This window comes from Pecten maximus, chromosome 5, assembly GCF_902652985.1.
Source record: "Pecten maximus chromosome 5, xPecMax1.1, whole genome shotgun sequence".
Taxonomy (NCBI): domain Eukaryota; kingdom Metazoa; phylum Mollusca; class Bivalvia; order Pectinida; family Pectinidae; genus Pecten; species Pecten maximus.
In genome coordinates, this window is record NC_047019.1 from 5,073,940 (window position 1) to 5,092,757 (window position 18,818).

Sequence of the window (18,818 nt, forward strand, 5' to 3'; positions counted from 1 at the left end):
ACCTGATCTCACTCCATCAGACTTTCATCTATTTCCAAAACTGAAAACAACTATTTCAGGCACCCTAACCCTAACGCTAACCCTAACATGCAGTGGGTGACTTTCTTAACAGCCACGAAAAGGAGCTCTATAAAAGTGACATTGAGGTCCCGATACGGAAGGGGATTATGTTAAAAAGTAATACAATATGTCCGGCAAAATTCAAATCCTTCAATATGAGGCTCACGACTTATCAACCAGCCCTCGTATATCGCCCAACCTGTTATTAAGATAAACAGGGTTATACACGACAGAACATTTCTGTCTTATTGTAGGTGGGTAACTAACAATTAAGCCCATATAATAACTTTTAAACAAACGTGTTATTTGAAACACTGCCATTGATGAATTACAACATATAAGGCTTATGGAACGTCATGTAATAATTCATAAAAGTAAATAAAATCTACAAATCATTCTACAAAATGAATATCTTAAGAAAATCACAGCATTAGGAAAATCGATCACTGCATTAACAAAAATACACATCTTGATCATATGAAATAATAAAATACACTGAGAAAGCGCAGTTATGATCACAAGATCAAGCAATTAAGTGCCCTTTGCTTCATCGAGAACACTCGCCAATTCCAAACAATGCCATATTTGGTCAAAGAATTTTAACAGGTTTCTATACTAAAAGATAATCAATCGACAAAATATGTAGTCATTCTCTTTAAGAGGTACATAAAAAGTTCATTTTTATATCCGATTTAAACTGTTAGACAATAGTTCATCAATCTCTTTAACTCCTTAATTCTGCTCAGAATGGTTCAACGTATTTTAAATAAAAACAATAATTTGAAGGCTTCTGTATGATACTGTTAACTTCTAGTCTATAATACACTCGGTATAGCAGCCAACAAACTCTGTATCAACAACTTAAAACTGCAAAAAAAAAAAAAAAAAAAAAGCGAAATATGAACAATTATATGGATAACTTTGAAAGGTACTTGGAGAATATGTCCTGTTCCGGAAGGGTAAACATGTTTCATCTACATGTACGACACCCGCAATGTGAATCTATTTCAAATCAATATGATATGCTCTAAAAAGAAGAAACAAGATTCGGACAATAGGCAGGTATTACAGTCTCTATAAATCATTATTTGATATGTATGTTTAAGGGTATAAAGAGGAGTAGGCAGATATTACTAGCACAAACCACATAAAGATAATTAGTTCAATGGCCTTAATACATGTATGTGTTCCACTTCATTATCACAATACATAACTTGTTATTTTCATATTATTAGTTGTCAAACATATCCATATACTTTATTTTAAATGTTTCCACTGACAAATCCAGAATCCATTTCAGCATTATCTGGTAATGATTGTCCTGAATCGCCCAAATGTGCTTCCATTTCGGTTTCGTCTTTTGGTTCCTCGCTATTCTTTTGTACTTGTTCTGCCCAGGATAGTTCAGTGTCATGAACTTGTCCGTCGGTCACGTTGTCTGTCTTCGTTCGTTTGGCTGTAGTTGGTTCGTCAACTTCCATTCCGTCCGAATCACCACCAGGTATGCCCTCCGATACATCAACCATCGGGGTTTGAATGGCTGGAGCTCCCGGTACATTGAAATCATCAATTGGTTGGAGAAGCGCCGCTGTCAATTTTTCACTGTTATTTTTCAATGCGGTAAAATCGATTGGCTGGACATCTTTAAGAAGCTCTGGAAGTGACGTAGCATTGTACTTCAGGACTGGTATCAATCGGTTACTAGTTGGGTGATTGCCTTTCACCGCGCTCAGCATTGCCATGCAATCCGGATCCCTGTTAAAGCTATCCGAAATGATGAACAGGAACTTCATTCTCTCCCCAAAGCGCAAACCTTCCACTGAAAGAAAGATAGAAATTTCTTCACAACAACACAATATATATATGTGTGTGTGTGTGTGTGTGTGTGTGTGTGTGTGTGTGTGAAAAGGAAACATAGCATTGATCACTCAATGTTCGTTTTTATGAAGATTTAGACATTTGAACTGCCACATTCACTTTTATTATTGATTTATTATGATTATTTAACAATGTATGCTGTCCTGTCTTGGATTATTTTGATGTATAATGTATCCTTGAAAGAAAAATAACCTGTTTTGAGATGTTTCTTACAAAATAATTAAAATCAGAAATATGCCTTGAAATGAAACATTTTATTTCAGTGCTAGTTATAAAGCTATAAAGAGGTATTTTCTTGTCACATGCTTACAAAATTTGTAATAAGAATCTCGTACGATAATAAACAAAATGGTTTAAACATACACGTTAACACGGGAGACAATATGTAATTTTAATTAGATTGGATATATGCCATTCATGAAATGGGAAAATACCTTTTAAACATGGTTTCCATTTCTGGATATGTCTTCTGTCCTCAATGAACGTTTTTGTCCAAATAGCATCTTCCTTGCTATAGCATATACAACAGTCATATATTGCCACTTGTCCTTGGTGGTTGACTATGCTGTCTGTTTCCTCCGGTTGTATTTCCTCTATTTCACGTGCTCGTCTTTTGACGTCTTTCCCATTGTGGTTTTTCAGGGCGTCCAAGCATTCGTTTGCTAGCTCCTGATCTTCCTTGCTTCTGGTTTTGAAACTGTATACCTCTCTGAGCAGGACGATGAATTCATGTGGGTATAAGTTTAAAATACCAATGAGTGGGTGCTTCAATCTTTTTTTGTATGTCATTTTGCCGCTTACAAGAACACACCAGATCTTTCGCAGCTTTTGCCGTCGTTGTCTACTCTTGGCTTCGTTTCTTCTGTCGTCTTTCCACGTCCTAAATTCGTTGATCATCATGATCAGAAGTTCTCGAAAGTAATGTGGTTCGGTGATGGTATTTCGATCTTTCGTGAGAACATCCAACATTTCCTCTATCCCCGCCTTTTTGTCTCCTTTATGAAAGAGACATTTCCCCAGAAAAATTCTTAATTTTTCGTGTTCTTTGCAGTCATGGTGGTCAATTGCTCTTTGAATGAATTCTTGAGCAGTTGATATGCAAGACAAATCTTCGATGATTTCAAGACCTTTCTCCGTCTTTGGTTTTACGGCTTTAAGATAAAACGCTTCTGTGATGTTCAGCAGTGTTTTTGATGTAACTCGTTGCTGAAGGGAGAGTTGTCCATTCTTTATGGCTTCGTCCAAATTATTTTTGTTAGGTTCCGGGTCTTTGTTGTCCAAAAACAACTTTTTCTCAAATTTATACAGCTCCATGTATGCCTGACAGAGTTGAGAGTAAGCAAACCAGTTGTGTATTTTTTCAATCCGTAACGCATTGTTGAAACATTGGATTGCCTGACGGATACGTTGTCCATAGTCTTCATTTTGAGTTGAAATTCGTTTATCTTTCAAGGTCAGCCCATGTCTGCTGTGAACAACTCTGTCGTCATCGAATATGCTGTGTGCCCTTTTGAAAGCTTCCATTGGATCCTCCCAAAGACAACGGAACTTCTGGTTTCGGTCGATGAAACTAGGAATGGGATCTTCCTTTCCTTTAATCTCTTTATTCCTTGTCGCAATCAAATGACCTACATATGCATAGGAACGGGCCACGTAAACTTTCAAAGGGTCCGTGTCTTGTCGTATTTCTGAAATACATTCCAGGAAGTTCTGGAGTGCATGGATCATGTGTTTTTTCCTCTCACTTGTCCTTGATATGTTCCTGTCAGCTGTACCTACACGACTGTGTGCTCTAGCTAAATTATGTTTCCAAATGCCAGTCTCCGTACCGGGCGTCATCATGGCCAGTCCATCCTCAAAATATTTGATTGCCTCGGTTTGTTCCCGCTTAGTACCATCTAAGCACGATTCTGGTAGGAGATGTTTGATATTGTTTGTGGCGTCTCTCCAGGCTATAAAGGCATGTCCAAACGTTTCCGCCTTCCCTGGCGCGTTAATCAATGCCGTTTGGAATTCTAGCTGCTTGCAAATATCTGCCAGTTTTTCGTCTACCGATTTCTGGACCTCTGCATGTACGTCAGTTAAAAGAATGTAACCAATTTCAAGTAGGCACCTGGCTTGTTCAAGCCTATTACCATCATTTGATTGCATCTCTGCAAGTTTCTCTTCGTGCGCTTTGGTATCCATCTGTAATTTCTTCTTTATTTCAATCAGATTTGCAACCGTATTTATGTTATCAGGATATTCATTATGAATCTGAAAATAAAAACATTCCTGCATTTCATCAACAGCTAGCTATAGATTCACACGTATCGTAATTTTAAGTTTCTCGTAAACGAGACGGGACTAAGATAATACAAAGTGCTCGATTTTCCTGTCGCCTCCGATCTTATAGTACCTTTACGCGACATTTCAGAAGAATTGGAGAATTTCAAAAGGCTTTCGCCGTATATGTTCGAAATGGATTTATCTTTGTTTTGAGTTTGCATACAGTAAAATTTTCATTCTCGGCGTTGCATTGAAGGATATTTTGCTAAAGAATGTCCTATTTAAAATGTCAAAAATAAAAAGGGGGTGTTCAATTAAACAATTAACAAAAGAAAAAAATTATATTTTCTAACACATCAACACCGGACATACAACTGGGATAATAAAATCGCTGAAGAATAACTTATCAGGTTGCTTAGAGAAGTCTATGTTTACACGTAGAAATAATTATTTGGAAAGAAATACCCGGATGTGCTTTAGTATCGACGTCATATTTTAATCAAGACTATAGGTGCTGCACAAAAAGTACTGGTCGTAAATAACACTTCTTTCTTATCACAATGATTTATTTCCACGAGACATATTGAAAAACAAAACAAAATCAGATCACGGCTTCAGCCGACATGTTTAACGTTCTTTCAACGGGAACACGATAACGGACGTTTGAAATTAACAACAGCTTCAGTTACAATTTCAGATAAGGTCCTTTCAACTAATAAGGTTAATTAAGCAATCTTAGTTATATGTATTGATATAATTAGCACAGGTAAGGCAGAAACAAAACTCACTTGTTCCATCATAAACAGGCCATGTCTTTTATATAACGGTTGGATAAATGTGAGCACCGCTTCAATGTTCCTTATAACTGGTACCATACAGGGAGGGGCTGTCCTCAGTTCCACTGTTTGCTCTCCTTTCATATAGGATATCTAAATATAGAACAAATATGTGTAATTTGATATTTCATTTGTAAAACATAAATCAACTGCTGTATGAAATGTAAATCTGGACAACTAATGGAAATAGAGCCAAAATAAGGGATAATATTTTAAATATTACAGGAAAATGATTGATATATGTAACTAGAGGCAAGCAATGGATATATGCAAATAGGGAAATGGGCATATAAAAATAGCGGAAACAATGTATACATATACTAGTAAATAAAGGCAAGTAATGGAAATGGATATTTCGAGGAAGACAGGAATGGAAAGGAGAACGATAACACGGCAGGGGATGCGACGACCAATATAATAAATGGAAAATATGTTGATTGGTTCATTGTATTGCTCGTGCTTTACTTGCTGGAAAAGACCTACATCGTGGTCTGACATACAGTCAATAAAATAATTAATATATGCGTGTGCGTTTTAGTTTGTGTAATAATTAAATGATGTACGACTTGAGATGTAAGAAGTTATCAATCTCTTTTCAACTATCATCTATCATTTTCTCTTTGGTATATTCAAATATCATGATCTCTCCCACTTTTACTCTCTATCTCTCCCCTTTCTCACCTAATTATAGTCGTATTGCACATAATTAACACTATATATATCCATCTTATGATGAATGCATATATTTAATTATATTATTAGGAACAGACAACTATACTGTTCATGTAACTTATGCCAAATCCTTTTTCTGAATAATGGAAACAAAGAATTTTCAAACTAAGGGCAAACAATTCACATGTGTAAATAGAGGCAAACAATTTATACATATAAATCAGGGCAAACAATTTACATATGTAAATAGAGGCAAACAATTTATACATATAAATCAGAGCAAATAATTCGCATATGTAAATAGAGGCAAATAATTTCAGTATGTAAATATGTCCATAAGGTTTAACAAATTTATTCAGGACGCTTGGTTTACGTATGGATATCAGGTTACGGAGAATATTTCTCATCAAGACACACTGGGGGTATTTTTAATTGAATATCTTGTTAATTATATTCAGATGTTTATAAGGCGTTCTCTGTTGTAATTGTCAATGCAGCGAGGTAAAATATATAGGATCGCCGATGACAGCGATTTTGTGTTTGGTTGATGCTTCCAATAATTCAAGCAAGACGAGTGAGCACAAATTATGGCAACTCATTAAGCCCTGCTTTCAACAAATATTGATCTGAACACGACAGCGTCAACACACTAATACAAGTATTCGCTTATAGCCAGACAATAGAAAGAGTTCAAGAGGAAAACAGCGGGAGACAACCTGAAGGAAGAGTAAGTAAGACAGATATCAAAGAATAATTTCGAATTTTGTATCATGATACCACATATGTATTGTACACATGCATGTACATGTATATGAACAAACATTTATACATATGATATTATGATATGAAATTGGTAATCATTCTTTTATATTAGTCTTCTTTGTACTTCCTTTGTCTTTCTCTTTCCCTTTATGCGTCCTTTTTATTGTCTATATAGATAGTATCTTACAATTAGTATATCAACCTAAATACAAAGGTACTTATCGTTTAAGGGTAGAAACTGTCAGTGTAACGTTGTAAGTGAGTTCGACCTAATACAAGGCATTCATGACTAAACTATCACCAACCTGTTCTTTATAGAAATGTAGAGAACAAAAAGAACTTGATATTTGGTGTATTTGTTTGCTACTAGAACATCAATCGAAAAACAATTCGATTTATAATCTGATTTCCTCAATGTAACCTGGTATAATGACGATAATCTCCCTTTAATGACAAGACAATCATTGACAAAGTCGATTGGATATACCTTGCAGAAGATAAACTCAATCGCACTGCTATCCGAATGTGACCTAGATTCGTGTGGCTAGCTGCTATCCGAATGTGACTTAGATTCGTGTGGCTAGCTGCTATCCGAATGTGACCTAGGTTCGTGTGGCTAGCTGCTATCCGAATGTGACCTAGATTCGTGTGGCTAGCTGCTATCCGAATGTGACCTAGATTCGTGTGGCTAGCTGTTATCCGAATGTAACTTAGATTCAGTTGGCTAGCTGCTATCCGAATGTGACTTAGATTCAGTTGGCTAGCTGCTATCCGAATGTGACCTAGATTCGTGTGGCTAGCTGCTATCCGAATGTGACCTAGATTCGTGTGGCTCAGTAGCATTCGTGTTGTTAGCTGCTACCCGAATGTGACCTAGATTCGTAAAGCGAGTGTCGTCGATGGAGAAGTTAACGCTTACGCTCTCGGATCACCTGGTCTTATTTTGGTCTGAACTTTTTCTCCATCTCTCCATGCAAATATATATTTCTTTCAAATTGTCCCTTAGATTTGTCTATTGTGAGTTAGAATTATTCTTTTGTTATGATGTCACTATATGTATTTTATTGTCATCATATGACTGGTACAGTATGTACTTGTGAATATGTTTTACCTGTGCATTATCCACATCGTTGAGAAACCGAAGATTTAGGCTGAAGAACCCCGCTTTCGTTATTGCCGCCATTGCAGTCTTGGTATTACTCAGGAAAAGTCACATACTCTGAAAGAAAAGGTGAAGGTCAACTATAAAGGAAATGAATTTATCACGATAAAATACCACTTGTAACCTTGGTAACCAGTGGTAAGAACAGGTGAAGGTCAGCTGTACTTGAAATTAATTCATCACAATAAAATTCCACTGGTAACCTTGGTAACCAGTGGTAGGAACAGGTTAAGGTCAAGTGTACTGCAAATTAATTCATTACAATGAAATACCACTGGTTGCCATGGTGACCAGTGTATTTCGCGTGTTTGGAAAACTTCTACAACAGAATCAAATCTTTACAATAAGTTATAACATTGATCTTTGACCCTTCGTTAGGAAAGACAATTTCATACAAGGATATCATGATTCTATGATTCACACATTGATAGGTATTAAATCAAAGCTTAAAACTCATTATTTATGTTTCATGTTTAGACATATATACAAACATAAAAAGACCTTTATATTGGCGCCTATTACTATTACGATTTCAATATCAAAGGCGACTTTCTTTTTTTTAATATTCAAAGTTTCCCTTTCTTTTTAATTTTCAAAAACATTTCACAAGTCTATTTAATTATCGGAACATAAATAGCATATTATCACGTCATGAAATGAACCGGGTCTTAGATCGAACTGTGGTGCCCAACGTTTGTTGCGAATCAACGAACATCGATCATTAATCGATACAATTATAGAAAATATTATATACAATTTTTTTGTAATAACATCAGTCAATTCTGGGTAATTCTCCGGTATGCCACGCTCTCAGAAGAAATTGATTGCCTGTTTCACTTTCGTTTTTTACCTGCGGTTACCACATAAGGACAGACTTTGTACGGCTTATGTGTGATATAATATGTCTAGCTGGATCTCTCCAAACGTATACTTCCTACTTTAGATAAAAGTATCGAACTGGTAAACGTCACGCTGACGGGGGTTAAAGCCTTGATTATAACATGTTACGACCAGTTAACGCTAAAGCAATTCTACACCAGTTGGTGTAAATGTTTACACTAATCTTATGCTGCAAAGGCCTAAATGGCAGCTGCTACTGTTTAGAATATGAAACATCGGGAATTTCGGAAGTGCGTTGGTTTCACATTCGATATGAATCACTCAACTACTTCGTCCCTCTCGGACGCGAAATGATGATAGTGGAAAAACTCTGAAAATCAACAACTTCAGGAAAAAGAAAATTGAACTAGTATAAATAAATCAATAATTTTATGTCAGAATTCACAGAAAAAAGGATGGTGTTAGATTTATAAAGAATTTCATATTTTTAAAAACCAGGTACTGGGGGAATTTATAACATTATGAAATGTACGTCTATATTCTGAATAAGTGGCATTTTCATAAAAAGTTAAACGTAAGAAATCAGAAATCAAGATAATGTGTGTTAGTTTTGAAGCATTACATTTGGACTAAGTTGAATAAGTTTCGCGTATTATCAATAGATTATTCATCTTTCTTCTTTCCTTCATTTAGACCTGCCTTATATCTTAGACTGTGTTTTTTGGTGCTCTCATACTATCATAAATTAAAATGCCCTGCCTCATCAGACTTACATTTTGTACAAGACACCATTTAAAAATTTCTGCTCGGCATTGAAACTGAATTTCTGCTCGGCATTGAAACTGACATGTGTAAAGTTTTTATCAAAATAACACATAGAAAGGTATAAAGAAAAGATTCAAATATCATCATCATTGCAGATGCGTTTCACCCCCTATCAGTCATCGAGATCACTGCAATGTTGTTTGTTCCTAGTACGAATAATTGTACATAGTGTCTGTCTGTCTGTCCGCGACAACAACAAAACGTCTGTCGTTAAGGAACGACTTTGTGGAAAAGCTTACACTGTACCTTCTGTTATATGCACCGTGAAGTCAAGAACCTTTTCCCTACTACCAGGAAGGATATCAAAACTACCTGCTTACGTCTGCTTATTAAAATCTCACACAAGACCACATGTGCTTGGGGTAAGAAATTATACAATGCATATGTGTACTATATAAGCCTCGTATTACTATAGATAATTTTATATATTATGTATTTTATATTATTTAAAGGCATTTTTCGATATGAATCCCTCGACTGCTTCGTCCTTCTTATTATTTATTTATATTTAAGTATTTTATATATTAATACGAGGCTGATATATAGTACACATATAAAATACATAAATTCTTACCCAAAGCATTCAGTTGATTGCACTATACTATACTACGCTCAACGTCAGTGTCGTTGTGTAATGTAATCAACCGTGGGTATCCGACAATATCCTGTATAATTATATATAACAATGATACATATATGTTGTATCTTGTCGTATGAAGTGGAACTCATTAGACAAAGATTGCGAATTAGATAGTGCTCTATATCAATGCTGTCAATTCACCACTACCACTACACCTTGGACTGCAGATGTACCCTCCAAATACCTGTAGAATACTGTATACGGATACTTACATAACAGCAGTCAACAATCTTCTCAACCCGTTTGCCCAGTATCTATACAACGAACATTAAATACGTCCGATAAATCGGGCCTTAGTTCGATCTATGGTTCCTATATGTAATCTTTACAATTAGGCCTACGTCATATCATTTTGGGGATTTCCCCGGCATACCACTGGAAATTCTCAGAAGTGGACTGTAAGTTTCACTTTCGTTTTCCCCTATGCTAAGGTCGTTCCGGCCCCCGAGTCGTTCCGTCCATAGTCGTTCCGGCCCCTTCCCGGTCCGGCCCCGTATACTTAGTCGTTCCGGCCCCATGTCAATTAATACAATATTCAATGTAAATCTAATGTTTAAAATTTGATTTAAATTTATTCTATTTACTCATATGTTACTATATTTTAATAAACTAAAGGAATGTAATATAAAAAATAAAAAAATAAAAGAATTGTTTTCTTTTCAATTTCTATGCTGTAACGGCAAAATACACCTGTGTAAACACATCAGCACGGTATGATTGTGCACTAGTAAGACTAATTACCATCACCGTTTTTTGTTTGTCTAAGTACCTCGTGGGCTGATGATTTTATGGCTTCATTCAAAATGCGCGTAAACACCAAAGGTGTCGTTGTTTTTACTTGCAGCAGATGAAGGACGTTTTATTTTTTCTATCATCACATCTTGTTGAAATCGAGCTTTGTCTATCTTTCAAGTTTAAATATGCAAATTTGTATGATTTTAACTAAAATGACAGTCGGCAGCTTAAAAAGATTAGTTTTGTCATATAAGGAGCATTTTTCGATGGAAAGTTCATTACGGTCACCATGTCTGACGACTGCCGCAAGTGTCAGAAGATTGTGCGGCCTCGTCAAGAAGCCATCTGCTGCAGCACGTGTGAGAGATGGACACACAGAACTTGTGGTACAGGTAGGCAATATTCATAGTATACGTATACCTTATATATATATAGTTTATTTATTTATTTAAAGTACTTAGATTTATTTTTTCTAAATTACATGTATATAAGATATATTTTGTCATTACGTCTATATATGTATTTTATTTACATTTGATACAAACTTAAATTGCTAGGTTTTGGTTATATTATTTAGACATTTTTCATCAATTCCTAATAATATATTTCTCATAATTATACTATATTTGATGATAGTAGTTCAGATAGTAGTTCAGACATCATTACGTATATATTTGATGATAGTAGTTATGCATACTTTAGAAATATTTTAGTTTAAACTATGTTGTATTTGTCAATGATACAAAAAGTAATCAATAACCTTTCATACTTTTCTTATCTATCGTATATGTTTCTGAGTTATTACAAAATCCCGGTGTTATATAAGATATCTATTGCGAGATATATTTCATAAGTTTACGTATACCTTATATATATAGTTAAGTAAAGTAGTTAGATTTATTTGTCATAATTATACGTATATATTTGATGATAGTAGTTATGCTACTTTAAACTATGTTGTATTTGTCAACGTTTATGTATACGTTATTTCTCATAATTACATATACCAATAGTAATTTGTATAAAGTTACATGTATATTTCATCATTACGTATATATTTCTGAGTTTCTGCGAGATATATTTTATAAGTATGCTATACCTTTTATACATAGTTAATTGATTTGTATAAAGTATTCATATATATTTTTTCTAAGGTAAACGTCTATTTCATACTTTTCTTATACAATGTATATCGTATATGTTTCTGAGTTAATACAAAACGATATATTTAATAAGATATATATAAAGTAACAGATTATTGATCATAATCAGGAAAATACAATATATATCCTGTATTAATTATGTTATGATGCGGTGCGATACATATAACAATTACGATAAATACAAAACGATATATTTAATAAGATATATATAAAGTAACAGATTATTGATCATAATCAGGAAAATACAATATATATCCTGTATTAATTATGTTATGATGCGGTGCGATACATATAATAACATTATATGTATTACAGATAGACACAGATTTCTTGGGATGCGATGACTTCTTGATGGGCGACGTTCGCGTGGACGGAGAGCGACATATCATCTTCGGGACGCCACTGCAGCAGGACCTTCTACGTCGTGCGAAAAGGTATGTTTCCTGTGCGTTCATCTCATTCTCGTATGTGAATGACAATATTTTATTCTCATAAACATATAAAGTGTAAAGAATTATATACATACAAAATTGTTCAGGACATATGAAATAATATGTTAAGATGATCTTTAATATTGTTGAGTCTTATACTTATTATTACCTATATAATTATTATTTGTTTAATTAATTTCACAAGTGATTTCAGTTCATCAAGTGCGTTATAACCTCCAAAACCATGATGGTAAATACTATGCATTGTATACGTGTATTTCATCGTGTATTTCATTGATGCTATATTTTTTCAGGTGGTATTTAGATGGAACATTTAAGGTTGTTCGACGTCCATTTGTCCAGTTGTACAGCATCCACGCCTTCATCCAGCAGGACAACGTCATGAAGCAGGTGCCACTAGTCTACATCTTGATGTCCAGGATGCGCAAGATCGACTATCTAGCCGTAAGTATAGCCTCTATAGATGACCCAAAACAAGATCACTAAAATATTGTGTTAAAAATAATAATCAATAACTCCGTCGTATCAATAACTCCGTTCTTTTGTCTTGAAATATCCTATTTAAAATGTCTAAATATCAGCATTATCTTTTAGGTTTTCCGTTACATCAACGAGGTGCTTGGTGACCTTAGTGTACGGAGCATCGTTATGGACTTTGAAGCTGGTAAGGACCGAAATAATTATGAATATATGTTTTAATGACCGCTAATTTTAAACATTGAAGCTACTGTACGGTGACATTATGAAATTATTGAACTTAGTTGAAACGTTATAATTGTGAAATTATTGAACTTAGTTGAAACGCTATTATTGTGTAATTTTTGAACAAATAGTTGTTAAATTATTGAACTTAGTTGAAATGTATTGATTATGAAATTATTGAACTTTGTTGAAACGTAATAATTAAGAAATTATTTAACTTTGTTGAAACGTAGTATTTCTTCGTTTTAGCTGTGTGGTCAGCAGTCAAAGCTCTTTACAAGGAGGTGGACATCATGGGATGTTATTTTCACTGGGCACAGGCAGTAATGCGAAAGGTACAGTCCCTTGGACTGAAGACGACCTACTGTGAAAAGAAGGGACTGTACGTCTTCATCCAGCAACTGCTCGGCCTTCCGTACCTCCCGCCAGGACATATTGAGAGGGCATTCCAGAGCCTGACCGCTAAGGTAAAACTGATGATATAATTGAAAATGATTTGCAATTTTCCGATAAAGCAATATGTATTAAGTTAAATCATATACGATTAAGGTAGCTCTTCATCACAATTTTGGTGTGTAAATAAATAAAATATCTTAATTTTTGTTTCAGCTTCCTTGTCCAGAGGTAGAGGACCTGGTGTCCTATTTGGAGAACGCCTGGCTGCACAACCCAAACTGGAGTGTCCGTCAATGGAGTGTGTTCCGCCAGAGCATCCGCACGAACAACGACTGCGAAGGTAGGTTATACAAATCATATGTTGGTATTGCACATGGAATACAAAAATGTTGTCATAATGTTATACTTAAAAATCACTAAAATGCAAAGTCGTAAAAAAAAAAAAAAAAAAAAAGTACTCAAGCGATAATATGTCACATTTAGCGGCGAAATGCAACATGTCATACCAAAAAAAGAAATGTAATATATCATACCAAAAAAATAAATGCAATATGTAATACCCAAGAAGACGTACTCTATATCTCACAATGTGTTTTTATTTTTTTAACAGGCTGGCACCGACGGTTGAATGGCAAGGCAGGCCGGGCCATGCTCCATTTTTACCTCCTAGTTCCACTTCTGAGGAAGGAAGCCAACTCCATCGAAGTGACCATGCGTTTGGTTGAGGAGCAGACCATCACCCGTCATCGCCGCACTCAGAACCGTCTCCGCGAGACCAAGGTGGAACAGCTATGGAACGACTACGAGAGTCAGATAGTGCGAACGTCAGCATTTCTGAGGGGAATCTCGAGGCTTTGTGCTCCAGGATTTCCTGAGTAGACGCGTATATATATACTGTATATAGTGTATAGAACTTTGTAGTGTTAACGTTGTGAACATTGCTATGAACATTGCTAAGAAGAAAGATGTGTTTCAGTTTTGTATTTTTAAGGAAATATATATTTGTGCTGATTTATGTCCTTTTTTCATCTCTTCTTTGTTAATTGTATGTAAATATCTATGTAATGTTATTTTCAGAATGAGAAGTGTATATACCTGTAGATAATTGTTAAATAAGTGTTAAATAAGTGTTTAAAGTATTTTATATTTATAAATCAATAAAGTCAGGTTTGTACATGCTTTTGTACTTTGTTGTAAATATATATATGCTTTTGTACATTGTTGTAAATATGTTTTCTGCACATCGGTAAATTTGTGAAGAGAAAGAAGTTGAAAGTTGAAAATATGATTGCAAACTATATGTACACGTATTAACAATTAAATGCGGCATAAATAAATAATATATTTCCCATCTATTGAATTTTTCTTGTTCTAGTTTTCTTTGTTATACACAGTGACGTTTTATAATAACCCCCCCACCCCCCATCTTTTGTATAGTACTGAACGTCAGTTCATCATAAAAAATATCAAACGCTTACCACATGAGGCAAAGGATGATATCACGGATCCAATCACAACACCGCGAAAACAACACGATATATTGTTAGCTTCGTTTACTCACGCTATACAATATTCCGATTAAGGGGCGACAACCTGTACTGAATAAAATTGTAAAATTATATGTATTTACATGTATAGATATGTAAATAACACCAGAAAAGATAATAAAAAAAACACAACATGGGGGGGGGTCGAAACGAATAAGGGGCCGGAACGACTAAGGGGCCGGAATGACTAAGGGGCCGGAACGACTAGGGACGGACCGGTTAGGGGCCGGAACGACTAGCGGGCCGGACTGGTTAGGGGCCGGAACGACTAGCGGGCCGGACTGGTAGAGGCCGGAACGACTTGTACCGCTATTCCTTTAACTTTTATACATTAGCGACTAAGATTGCTAGATTAGATCACTGTTTCAGAAAAGTCGTGTTAAACACTAACATTTTTTTATATATATATATATAAATATTATTTGAATTTCCACTTGTATATTGGTATAATAATAGAAGTGGCTGCTGTAACATACCACAATACAAAAGTTATTCTGAGATATTTTCACAATATCAGGTGGGGTGTAAGGATATGACCTAAATTGATATTCCACTTGTTGATATGAAAAACTGACCATTTCGAAAATGTGTGCAGATATTACAATTTATTGCTAATCATAACATATAATTAACAACAATATTATTTTTCATAACAATCAATTGATCAATATCTATATAAAATGATATCGACAGGAATTCCGTTCGTCTGAGAATCCCCAGGTTTTATTCTTGTTTCTGAATATAGACTGGCCTTCGTGGTGTTTATACCAATGCACTGCCAATGCACTTCAAACCGCTACAAACCGGTTAAGCAGTGTTTTTAAATTACATCATTCTTTGAAGGCGTGCAGGTGTAATTCTCAGAGCACGAGTACGAAGAGTTGCACTTTTATTAACGATAGGAATCGTGTTTGATATGACTTTGTGTTTATGATGAATGTATTAATCAGTTATATTGTCAGTGTATTACTGTGTTAGTTAGTTGGTTAGCTACATGTAGTTAGTTAGTTAGTTAGTTAGTTAAGTAGTTAGTTAGTTACATGTAGTTAGTTAGTTAGTTAGTTAGTTAGTTAGATAGTTAGTTAGTTAGTTAGTAATATATTAATATATAACGAGTGTCATTGCGATAGTTATTTCGCCTCGAAATAACAATAATATTGTCGTCTTTTTGCTCGTCGGTAAGAAATAACGAAACTTATCATCTTTTCACTGCGAAATAACGAATAATATTTGCATTTCCGTTATGTATTCTCTATTTGGCCTTTCCAACGAAATTGACGTTTAATCGGCAATTTTCAGGCAGACGCGTAGGAATATATTGTTGAAATGAGTGATTCGGTGCCCGTTTCGACACATTCTGTGAAAATAGTTTTTGTTAAACTTTGATACAATTCAAAAAAGAAAATGTTTGAATTGAAGCTGTAAATAATTAAAATATCTCATGGAAATGAAAAAAAAGGATGATTATTATTGTTTAGATCCTGCAGTTGACAATCTTTCTCGCCGAATTAGAATCAAGTGATTTGCTATTCCAATACGAGGGCTGATTGATAAGTTGTGAGCTTCGTATTGAAGGATTTGAATTTTTCTGGACATATTGTATTATTTTTCAACATAATCCCCTTCAGTATCTATACACTTGCCAATGGTGTTTAAGGACCTCCATGCCACTTTTATAGAACTCCTTTTCTTAGCTGTTCAGAAAGCCATCTACTGCATGGCATGTATGACGTCATCATCGGACTAAAAGTGGGTGCCTGAAATAGCTGTTTTCAGTTTTTGAAATATATGAAAGTCTTATAGATCGAGATTAGATTAATAAGGCGGATGCTCAATCAATTTAAAGCCATAATCGTGAATGGCAGTCATGGCATTGTCCTCTTGGCCTAACACAAGTGTAGTGAGCTTTCCGCGGCGCTTAAGTTTAATATTTTCCCGTGACTGCCTCAGAATTAAAGCATAGTATGTGCCATTGATTGTTTGTCCCTTTTGAAGATAATCTACCAGCAGAAATCTCTGAAGAAAGTTGGCAGGATCTTCCTCAAAAAGGTTAAGATCAGCACGCGATAATGTGCGCCTGATATGCTTCTGATCAATTGTCAGAAGTCTTGGTACCTATCGGGCCGAAAGCTTTCTCATTGCAAGATCTTCGGTCAGAATGGAATGTTCTCTTTCCTGTGAAATGCGAACTCTACTGGCTATATAGCTTTTTGTGACTCGTCTGTCAGTCATAACAATATTATAAACTTTATTGACTATTTCTGGGGTTACTTCATACAGGTCTCCAGGACGGGGATCAACCTCAAGGCTCTGTTGGTCGCGCTTAAATTCGGCCACCCACCCTTAACCTGTAGCATATGAAGGGGCGTTTTTCCCTAGTGTTGCTACCACATGATTATGGATATCCTTAGATGTTAAACCTTCTTTATGCAAATATTGGATAACTGCTCTTTCACTGATTTTGTCCATTTTTTTCAAAAGCCGTTTGTCTTGTTTACTTTAAAGTCGATATGAACTAACAAAATGAGTCTTTGGGAACATGACACTATATAGTCAGAGGATAGTAGGACTTGAGCAGCTCCTTCAATACGAGGCTCACAACTTATCAATCAGCCCTCGTAGTTGTCCGGCAGATCTGTCAGTGCGTATAGCGCCCAATGAATGACGATTATATTAAGTAGCGTAAATTCAAAATTGTAAAATGAAAAATAAACATCTTCGTTTTTGTTGTTCACTTGTGTGCCGGTAAAAAGTTGGGGTTTTTTGACAGATATTTCAACATGACGTGCTAACGCGCATCATTTCAAACATTTAAAAAAAAAAAGTTAATACACCAGTAAAAAATATGATTTCTTAAATATCGTCTGTTAGCTGCGGAATAACAAATAGTATCCTCTTTTTATGCCGCGTGTCGAAATTATTTACAACATGTTTCAACCTTTTATATAGATATCGGAATTAGTTCAGTTCGGTTTGGATTTTTAGCCCTATGGTATTTTACTGATGGCAAACAATACTCAAAATCCAGAAACATAGCTCTAGTTTAACAGATACCACATATAACTTACCTTTTAAACATACAAGATAAATGATATAATATATGATGCCATATTTCTGGGCACTTTGATTTATGATCGGAAATTAATGATAAATTTTTTTAATGAAATTGTCTCGTTTTCACAAAGCCAATCACCATAAAATATATTTCATAGGAACATGTCTGTCATCTTTACTCGCTGAAAACGTATCAATATCAAAGTAAGAATGGGTTCCGGCGTATGATATTAGGCAAGTGTGCTTAATTTGATTAAAATAATGAGCTTGTTTCTTTTAACTCGTCTGGATAAAATAACTTCACAAACACGCGCCGCCTTCTAATGTACATTTATAGATATCAGGACTATATGTATGATATATATCACAGATAATAGACATTTCATATGAAATGAATGTTTTTATTATTATTAATTTAGCGAGCTTCTGCTAATACAAAATCAAAATCTTATCATGAGCTCAATAAATTTCACAGTGATATAATTGAACAAATTTACACGTTTCATTGCATAGCTCTTCCTTCCAGGAGGATTGCTACCTTGTCGTGGTCCGGAAGCTTGATTGTTTCAATGAAACTTCGGGCTTTGCTGGCCCGAGCTTTATAAGCTCTTGTTGGGTAAAATCATGCCGGATAGGTTAAAGTTGAGGAACCAGACAAAAAGTAATCCAATCCAGTAACTCAAATTTGAGCCAAACGTTTGCCGTGGTTTTTGTCCCATCAATCCGGGGAAGAGCGTTCCTGAAGGTTGAGTAGTATGGCTGTTGTTTACAAGTCATGCCAATCTGCAACACATCACCTTGGCCTCAGATTCGGACTGGAAGGGTG

General features: G+C 35.2%; 2 protein-coding genes across 2 annotated transcripts; one reads left to right on the forward strand and one right to left on the reverse strand.

The window, feature by feature from the left end:
• On the reverse strand, positions 1-10,299 carry LOC117326929. The gene is made up of 5 exons (XM_033883732.1): positions 10,156-10,299; positions 7,588-7,695; positions 4,995-5,135; positions 2,373-4,194; positions 1-1,879 (listed from the first exon to the last, which is right to left on the reverse strand). The coding sequence occupies exons 2-5, from the start codon at positions 7,657-7,659 to the stop codon at positions 1,323-1,325; spliced, it is 2,592 nt and encodes an 863-aa protein (XP_033739623.1). The 5' UTR covers positions 7,660-7,695; positions 10,156-10,299; the 3' UTR covers positions 1-1,322.
• A 1,805-nt stretch (positions 10,300-12,104) lies between these two features.
• LOC117326930 lies at positions 12,105-14,510 on the forward strand. The gene is made up of 6 exons (XM_033883734.1): positions 12,105-12,275; positions 12,587-12,737; positions 12,888-12,957; positions 13,245-13,462; positions 13,605-13,731; positions 14,002-14,510. Exons 1-6 carry the CDS (start codon positions 12,193-12,195, stop codon positions 14,268-14,270), a joined length of 918 nt encoding a protein of 305 aa, XP_033739625.1. The 5' UTR covers positions 12,105-12,192; the 3' UTR covers positions 14,271-14,510.
• Positions 14,511-18,818: the final 4,308 nt, after the last annotated feature.